This window comes from Myotis lucifugus, unplaced genomic scaffold (genome assembly GCF_000147115.1).
Source record: "Myotis lucifugus unplaced genomic scaffold, Myoluc2.0 scaffold_543, whole genome shotgun sequence".
NCBI classification, from domain to species: Eukaryota; Metazoa; Chordata; class Mammalia; order Chiroptera; family Vespertilionidae; genus Myotis; species Myotis lucifugus.
In genome coordinates, this window is record NW_005871591.1 from 401841 (window position 1) to 411868 (window position 10028).

The 10028-nt window shown below is 38.5% G+C and overlaps 1 protein-coding gene across 2 annotated transcripts in view; it reads right to left on the reverse strand.

Moving 5' to 3' along the window:
* Nucleotides 1-5565: 5565 nt before the first annotated feature.
* Nucleotides 5566-10028, reverse strand: part of TFB2M (transcription factor B2, mitochondrial) — a 19051-nt gene continuing 14588 nt past the window's right edge. Inside the window, exons 7-8 of one of the 2 annotated variants that reach the window (XM_006104117.3) lie at nucleotides 8754-8917; nucleotides 5566-6413 (exon numbers count right to left, since the gene is read on the reverse strand). In XM_006104117.3, the coding sequence (XP_006104179.1) occupies nucleotides 6236-6413; nucleotides 8754-8917 (342 nt within the window). In that variant the 3' untranslated portion in view covers nucleotides 5566-6235. Of the gene's footprint in view, nucleotides 6414-8753; nucleotides 8918-10028 lie in introns of those variants that run through there. The other variant, XR_002826582.1, reaches the window with a different exon arrangement.

Genomic DNA, 10028 nt, shown 5'->3' on the forward strand with positions numbered 1-10028 from the left:
AGTTTATAATGGTCTCTATATCCATGAATGAGTGAGATCATGTGGCCCTTTTCCTTCATTGACTGGCTTATTTCACTTAGCATAATGCTCTCCAGTTCCATCCATGCTGTTGCAAATGGTAAGAGTTCCTTCTTTTTTACAGCAGCATAGTATTCCATCGTGTAGATGTACCACAGTTTTCTAATCCATTCATCTACATATCCCAAGAAACCAGAAACACCAATCAGAAAGGATATATGCACCCCTATGTTCATAGCAGCACAATTCACCATAGCTAAGATCTGGAAACAATGATTCTCTTTCATTGTTGATGTTTCTATCTCTCTCTCCCTCTCCCTTCCTCTCTGAAGCAATAAAAATATATTTTAAAAAAAAGATTTATGACTCCTTCTAGAACCCTTCACTGAGCATTTAAGCACTAAGCACAGGTCTCCAAAGGGATGTGCAAGGAGTCACACATAATAAATAAATAAATAAATAAATAAAAAATTAAAAAGTGAGTTGCAGACATCATAACTTTTCATAACTAATACTTTGCACCATATTTCGTGTGTGTGTGTGTAAAGTAGTAACATTCTTTTATTCAACAAATAATTACTGGGCACTCACTGTATGTCAGGCTCTCTGCAAGGCACTGGGAATATGATGAAAAAGAGGAAACAGATCCTGATCTCAAGGAGTCTCTAGTGGCAGAGGTGTGTGGAGTGTTGTTGCATATTTCAGAAGTTTGTTCCTTTGTGCCAGGTACTGTCCTGTAATTTGTTTTTTCATTCACTTGTTGGTGACAATTGTTGTGCATAATATTTCATCATTAAATACTGTATTTCATTATTAAATACATAAACTGCATTATTAAATACATGCATTTCCTCAGAATAAGAACAATATCCTATAAAACTACAAAACCATTATCACATATTCTGTACTAGCAAGCAAAAACCATATTCACTTTAAGATTAGCTTTTGTAACTTTTCTTTAAAAACCAGGATCCAATCAAAGGTACATTTTCTCTTTCATGACATTGACTTTTTTTACATTGACTCTTAAAGAGCCCAAGGTAGGATTCTAGTACAGTGTTCTACAGTCTGTATTTGTCTGGTTGTTTTCTCATGGTGTTATTTAACTTGTCCCTCTAGTCCAGTGGTTCTCAACCTTCTGGCCCTTTAAATACAGTTCCTCATGTTGAGACCCAACCACAAATTTATTTTCGTTGCTACTTCATAACTGTAATGTTGCTACTGTTATGAATCGTCATGTAAATATCTGATATGCAGGATGGTCTTAGGCGACCCCTGTGAAAGGGTCATTCGGACGCCAAAGGGGTCGCGACCCACAGGTTGAGAACCGCTGCTCTAGTCCCTGTATTTCCTGTAAATGTTAAGAGTCCAGAGGCTTGATTTGATTCATTTGTTTTTATTGATTTTTAGAGAGGGGAGGGGAGAGGGATAGAGATAGATACTTCGATAAGAAACATCGATTGGCTGCCTCCTGCACGCCCCCTATTGGGGATTGAGCCTACAACCTGGGCATGTGCCCTGACCCAGAATGGAACCTGAGACCTCTTAGTTCATGGTCCACGTTCAACACTGAGCCACACCAGCCAGGGGAAGAAATTTAAAGAGAACTGGATGATGTTATGAGAGTTGATGACATAGGGAGTAGAGATTTCAATACCACAAATCATATGGAAATCCTAGGTAGGATCCTGAAACTATCTTTCTCCAAGTCTTGGTAAATATTTGATGTTTCCAATGAAAATCCTTACTAACTGGCTTCACAGTTAGCTTTCATCAAAAATCTAAATTGAATTTTTAAAATACAGAAAAATCAATGCTTTCTCACCCTATTTGTTCCATTATTTTTACATCCTTGCTTTTAATGAGCAGATTAAAAGCATGACGAACATAGAATGTTGTGCTCAATTTCCCATAAACTCTAATTGAAAGTTTAACACACTATTTTATTAGCAAGAAGTAAATTAAGCAGTAGCTATAAATGTTTAATACAGAATTGCCCAGCAGTTTTAGTAATAAACCAAATGAAATTTAATCAAGAATTACTGGATTATTTTAAGTCTATCATGTCTCATCCTAACTGGTTTGGCTCAATGGATAGAGTGTCAACCTGCGGACCAACGGGTCCCGAGTTCAATTCCTGTCAAAGGCACGTACCTCAGTTGCAGGCACCTCCCCAGCCCCGGCCCTGGTCAGGGCTGATGCAGGAGGCAAACAATCGATGTGTTTCTCTCTGTCTTTCCCTCTCTCTTCCAATCTCCCTAAAAATCAATGGAAAAATATCCTCGGGTGAGGATTAACAACAACAAAAGTCTATCATGTCTCATCAGATAACTAGAATTGCTCTTTCAAGCCTTAGAATGGCATAAATAATATACTGACGGTACGAAAGAACAACAAAAAAAGACCTTTCTTGTTTTTATTAATCCAAAGATCCATGCTTGTGGCTTGGAGGTCACTAACCCGTCGTCACTTCAGGAGTGAATGTGCTAATTTTTAGTAATTAGATTGAGAAGAGTCCCTGTGGTAATGTAGGAATCGGAAGCTGTTGATCAGTGCCATTAAGATAGTATTTATATTAGGATTCTTGGTTAAAAGTGATAGAATTCCATCCAAAATTAATTTTAACAACAACAACAAAAAATCAACTGGCTTCGGCATTTGCTTGGCTTTGGACATGTATATGGATAGCTTCAGGTATGGTTGAAGCCAGGCACTCAAATGTTAGCAGAATGGTGTCTGCCTACTTCCTCGTGTTAGCTCTGCTTTCTCTGTGACTTCATTTTGCAGAGGATTTTCCCTGTATGGTGGACAAAGGAGATATTTTCCTCCTTATAAGAGATGCTCTTTTGATACCACAGGTAAGGCCACGTTAAATCCTTTTCATTTTGCACATGCAAACCCAAGGCCCAGATAACCTGCTAAATGCCATTCTACAATTTAGTGATGAGGGAACAAATGGTAATATTCTATAACACACAACTTTTTTTGTTTACCCTACTGATACAGTACCAATCACCTCCTGAATTTACATACTGTATTCTTATAAATTCTAGAGAAAAACATCTACAGTATTTTCTTATTGCAAAGTTACTAATATTCCAAAAAACAAAGAACCTTAAATATCACTGACTCTCCTGTTGTAATAATGCAAGGTCTTCACTCTCCTACAATCTTCGGTCACCATGATCTTACCTAGAGCTAATTGTATAGGCCAGTGGTCGGCAAACTCATTAGTCAACAGAGCCAAATATCAACAGCACTTCTCCAAAATAGACTCGCCCAGGCCGAAAACCGACTTCTGCGCATGGGCCACGAAGTTTCAATCGCACTGTACGTGAGCCCGCACGTGGTATTTTGTGGAAGAGCCACACTGAAGGGGCCAAAGAGCCGCATGTGGCTCGTGAGCCGCAGTTTGCCGACCACGGGTATAGGCAGCTATTTCACTCTTCTAGTGAAAACTTTTTGTTCAGAGATACCCGACAATGTTCCCAATATTCCATTTGAACATTCTGCCAAGCTCTTCGGGTTTTCAAAGACCAGTGAGCATCTTTTATTCTCAGCCATCAGCAAAAATAAAAGGCCCTTTGGCAAAATCTTTTTAATTGCTTAACCTTGAAGTGCTTGGTACCAGACCTGGAACTTGTCATCACCAGGAATCACTCCACCTCTGATATCTTTTTGTTTTAATGTATTGATTGATTTCAGAGAGAGGAAGAAATTAAAACATCAATGATGAAGAGAGAATCATCAATTGGCTGCTTCCTGCATGCCCCCTATTGGGGATCGAGCCTGAAACCCGGGAATCAAATGGTGATACCCTAGTTCATGGGTGGATGCTCAACCAGTGAGCCACAGCAGCTGGGCTACCTCTAGTATCTTAATACCAGAGTCTTAATGACTTTAAACTGGCTTTCTAACACTTTTTATTTCAACCATTTCCTTCGTGTTACTTTCACATGCCATGACTCCTGTTAGTTTGGGTCTGCAGAGAAGCAGATGCTAAGACAAAATTAGACAGGTAAAAGGTTTTCAGAGAAGGGAGCAGAAGGCATGAGGTACTTCAGGCTGTGACTGCAGGACTCTATGGGAGGAGAGAGAGGAGACTGGATAGGAAGTTCTGGACCACAGCAAAATTCCAAGAAAGCTTTAGCCAGTACAAGAGGGAGGGAGTCCTTGAGCCAGAGTTCTGGGTGTCACCAGACAGCTAGAAACTGTTTGCTATTTGGCATGAAACGTGGAATTAGGTCCACTACTTCAAGATTGACAGCTTTTCTTACATGCCAGTAGTGGCAGTCTTCACCATGCTTAATCATTGCCTGGGAACAGCCTGTAGGAGGTGCAGCCTGGGCACAAGCACAGCGGTGGATTCAGTGGGGGAAGAAGCTGGAGACATCAGTCAACTATGCTCCGACCAACAGACTTGGCCACGCCCTACTTCCGTCATACCTGAAAGACATTGACTATCAGACTAACTTCTCATGTGCACAGACCTAACGGCTCATCTTAATACACGACTTTTATTCATCTAATCATCCACAGTCCCCATTGCTCCAGTGCTAAAATGACACAATTGTGTAGAATACAACTATAAATTTGGTTTCCATCCTTAGCTGGACCCTCTGTATTGTCCCTCAACTCCCTTTCTTCCTTAACTCCCACAGCAGTTAACAATTCTATCTTAAGTGCCCTCTTCTATTTGTCGGAAGTGACACTGCCTGATCTCTCTCTGAGCATATACCACTTGTAAGGCATTAGTTCATGTTTTGACCCCAGCATATGTTTATATTAGAACCCATACTCAATTCCTTTTATCTAGGTTGAGCAAAATGTGCTTCTCCGGTTTTTGGATCCTATTCAGCTTCCTAAAAGCCATCAGTCAGTCCCTCTGAAATACATTTAAAATGTTTCTCAGCTGACGTTCTTCTAACCTAGTAACAAATTTAGGCTTAAAGCATAGGACTAGGAAAGAAACAGTGAGGGGAAGACTGAATGACATTATGAAGATTAGGCAGATTATGTAACAGGAGGAATTTTAAGAGAAAAAAGAGGATGTGGTTTCCAGCCAGATTGATTTGTAAACCAATGACAGTAGAGAAGTTGGGAAGAACTGGTTTGGCTAAGTGTTAAGAATATGCCTTAAGTATTACGAAGTGTTATAATAGCAAACAACTCTAATTTAGATTATGTATGTCTCAGCTAAAATAAAGTAGCTTCTTCAATGACCTAAGAAAATATTCTTTTTTTTAAATATACTTTTTATTTATTTTAGAGAGGAAGGGAGAGGGAGAGAGATCTAAACATCAATGATGAGAGAGAATAATGGATTGGCTGCCTCCTGCACGCTCCCCACTAGGGATCGAGCCCACAACCCGGGCATGTGCCCTTGATGGGAATCGAACCCAGGACCTTTCAGTTTGCAGGCCGAAGCTCTATCCACTGAGCCATACAGGCTAGAGCTAAGAAAATATTCTTAATTTCATTTAGGTTCATGTAGTAAAGGTCTAACTTCAGATAAACTTTCTTGATGGAACAAAAATGCAAGAGACGTTTAGTAACAGACTGAATTATTTATTGACTGTACATTGACCATACATGACGGAATTTAAGGTGAATAAGTTAGGGTCAACTTTGTTTCATTTGAAACAACCAAAAAAAAATCACAAAATCTTTTTAAAAATATTTTAATTTCTATAAAGCGTAAGCCATTTTAAAATGTAATTGCACAGTATTTGTTAATTCTTTCAACAAACTGAAAAGTAAAACAAACTATTTAAATCAGTTTAATTTACTTTCTAATTTTAAAAATGAACACTGCCCCCGGAGGATGCAAAAACCAACAGTAAAAGTGGAATATTTAAAGTAATGCAATATAAGTATTTAGCTAAAAGGATTTTTACAAGTAAATTTCATCTGGTAATTCCATACAACTACCAGTATGTTGACAGTAGATAGGAATTTAAAACAAATCTAAGCTGATTAAATCCACAATTAAGTGTTTTCATTTTATTCAGTTGTAAATAAAATAGCAGCCATTGTTTTATCCAATGTACTAATGGTATCAACTTCAGAAGAAATTATCTGCCTTGTTTGTGAAAAACAAGAATAGTTACCTTCTGTTGAAACACTGTGAGCTTTAAAAACTTAGTTCTTTTTCAACTGTTTTATAATCTCCAAATAAAATAAACGGCTCCAGCTACTGTCTTGGCAGTCCGGTTTCCTATACGATTACATCTTCCATGAAGTCATCATATAGCCACTTACAGGTGTGATCTTTGGAACATTCTATAGTTTCAAAAAGGCATTTAAAGTCTGAAGGATACATGTCTATTATTTTTATTGTTTTATCTTGTCTTATTTTCTTCAATATGTCCATTGCATCAATTGGACTCAATGAACTGCAAAAAAAAAAATTCAAAGTAAATTGTTAAATCTTTTTCATAACAACTGTCAGTTAATATAGATAAAAGTGGCTTCCAAGCCCAATTTAAAATGCCTATCTTATTATATATAATTAATCTTATTTAAAGAGTTTGTATGTAATATATAGCTTTAACTATATTTATTCCTAAAGTTTCATGGCAGATATAGGTGTTAACATATTCTAATCAATTCCTACACAAAATTCAAGTTTAACATTTAAAAAATCCTTTCCTACCTCTCTCATCCTTTAACTATCTTTGCAAAAATATTCTTAACTCCATTTAGCTTCATGTAAAAACTCAGTAAGTTCAAACAGCAGAAACTGCTGTCTGGCAGTTTCAAAGGAAATCTTTCACATTTTTATATAACAACTAGTGGCCCGGTGCATGAATTCATTCACATTGAAAGGAAATTAAATTAGAATAATTAGAAGAAATATTTTAATATCGCTATTTGCCCTTACTCTATAATAGAAGTGTCAACCAAATTCACAATCATCAATGACAGATGGAAACACATGCATGCAATTGGCACCAGTGAGAGCTTTGTAGGTATCACGAATGCGCAAGTCAACTTAGCCTTTTATAGATATAGAATAAACTTGCTTAATTAGACCTGCTTTCTGATGTAGCTAAACTTTTTCCAGCCCAGTGAAGCACCCCAACTTCTCTTTCAGGTAATTGTCCGCAACACAGCAATAAATCCATTTTCTAGTTAATGAAAAGACATAGGATTCCACCGAGTCTCCTATCTACCTACTCCAGGACTTCTGTGAGGATCAAATGAGATGAGGCATGGGAAAACGCCTCACAGACATTTGGTTAAAGTGTGAAATGTTTCCACCTGGCAATAAAGCAAGTCATGTTCCTGGGCTGAAGAAGTTGCAAGGAGGCTAGTTGTCACTAGGGAGAGGAAGCCAGGTGTTGCTATGTGAGGTCATTACCCGATGGTCAGACACTGAGCATATTAGCCTTTTATATATATATAGATCTATATAGATTACTGGTGAATAAATTAAACAGCAGAAAACTGCCTTATGTAGTAGCCTATCAAGAAATCACCAGTGAGCCTCTGACAATAAGAACAACTGCAATAAAATATTTTGGTAGAAAATATTTCTAATACTTTTTCATTTTGAATGGAATCCTCATCACAGATGGAAATATGCTTTCAATTCAGAGATCTCAAAGGGAATTTTGAACATTTAGCACCACAGGTTACTATATTTGTTCCTTAATTTCATATATACATATCTATAATAACAAAAGCATAATATGCTAAGTAGACCGACAGCAGGCAACCTTCTGGATGACCTTCCGGACAGAGCCGCAGCTGCGAGAGCCGAGCTCCTTGCATGAATTTCGTGCATCGGGCCTCTAGTATATATATTTGGTGAGTGTGGCTAGATGACTGACTTTATCCATTTTTCCCATTGATCCCCCTCCATCCCATCCCTCCATCCCCCCAAACAACCATTACCAGAAGGGGACAAGATAAAAAAATAGTGGATTATTTTTACTGGTCTACTGCCATTTTTAATGTTTATTTTTACATAAGTTTTGTCCAATTAACAGCTCATTCAGTTACTGTACACATCAGCCCTATACAAAAATTATACTTATGTGGATACAAAGGAGATAATAACTCTTTTTACCAAGCTTTATGTAGAAACGAAAATTTTGGTTCAGGGCAGAGAAATCAGGGTGGTACAATGATCCATTCCTACTCTGGTTAGGAAACAGAACCAATAAGAACAGGCAATGTAGCCCTGGCTGGTTTGGCTCAGTAGAGAGAGCGTCAGGCTGTAGACTGAAGGGTCCCAGGTTCGATTCCAGTCAAGGGCACATGCCCGGGTTGTGGGCTCAATCCCCAGTAGGGGGCACGCAGAAGACAGCTGATCAATGATTCTCTCATCATTGATGTTTCTACCTCTCTCCACATCTCCCTTCCTCTCTGAAATCAATGGAAATATATTTAAAAAAAGAACAGGCAATGCCACGGTAGATGGTGGGTATTCCATCAATCACACCAACTTTCTCCATCCCAGCCAGTGGCAAGCTAGCTACTTCTTCATGAAGGTTAATACAAGAAGGAGAAAAATTAACTCAGGAGATTTCATGGAAAATATAATTATACTTTTCTCAAAATGCGTGCCAGGCAGGAGGAAGTATTTTAGAGAAACAGATGAGTGAAAACATGGTACCTCATTCTGTTAATCAAGATACACAAAATATAAAAATTGGACCTCTAACATGAAAGTATAATTCTCACATTAAATTGCTACTTTTACACTCACTTTTATTCTTCTTACTTACGTTATGTGGTCGATTAGCTTGCCATGGCGCTTCAAAAAACACTGCTTTGTCATGTGAAAAAATACATCATAGTTAACAGATGTTAAATGTTGTGAAAATAAATCTTTATGAGGTGTCAACTGAATGAGACACAGGTTTTGTTGTGTTTGCTGTTCTAATGATTCCTGGAAAGGAGGGAAAATAAATTGTGTTAGTCATAAAATATTGCCAGGGCAAGACATTGTTCCCTCACTCATTCAATCGCCACGGAACCTAAATGTCCCTCTATGTTCTTAGCAGCTGTGCCAAGAACGCAAGGCCCTAAGCACTCTGCCTGGGCCAGTTCTCACGGTTGTCCGCAGTGAGCCACCTTGAGGGATGAGGTAACACCTCCCTCCGGGACAAAAGCAGGCTTGCTTCATGTTTTCTATAAAACAGGTGGGCTCCCTCAGCTCCATGTTGTTCCTCAGCTGCAGTGCGAACCCTCTGCATGCACACCATCCAACCATGCCACCTCACAGCCCCTGTGGGACTTGGAGCAAATGAAACCCTCTGTCTAATCCAGGAGTCCGTGTCTTTGGCCACCATTCATAAAGAGCAACAGCTTATTGTAAATGGGGTAAAACCAATCCCAAACAGGTAGTGAGTCTCTTCTGTACTTGAAGCACAACACCAGATCCTACGAATAAAAAAATACTATTGACATATAATTTTTAATTGGATACTTTTTAAAAATATGGGGTTAGCAAGCTGTCCACAGCCTGCCTCTTTTTGTATAATCTGGAGCTAAAAATGGCTTTCACATTTGCAAAGGATGGTGTGTGTGTTTTCTTAAAAAGGCAAAAAACAGCCCTGACCGGTTTGGCTCAGTGGATAGAGCGTCGGCCTGTGGACTGAAGGGTCCCAGGTTCGATTCCAGTCAAGGGCATGTACCTTGGTTGCGGGCACATCCCCAGTAGGAGGCGTGCAGGAGGCAGCTGATCGATGTTTCTCTCTCGTCGATGTTTCTAACTCTCTATCCCTCTCCCTTCCTCTCTGTAAAAATCAATAAAATATATTTTTTTTAAAAGCAAAAGCAGAGAACACATGACAGAGACTATATGTGCCCTGAAAGCATAAAACTTTACCAGCTGGTCCTTTACAGGAAAAGTTTGCCAACCTGCTCCAGTATACAATATTGCACTAATTAAAATGAAAACTATATATGACTTAAAGTAAGTTTAAGACGTATTTTCCTCCCTAAAATTATACCTCAGAGAGAGAGCCTTATATTTCTTTAGGAAATCTCATATATAG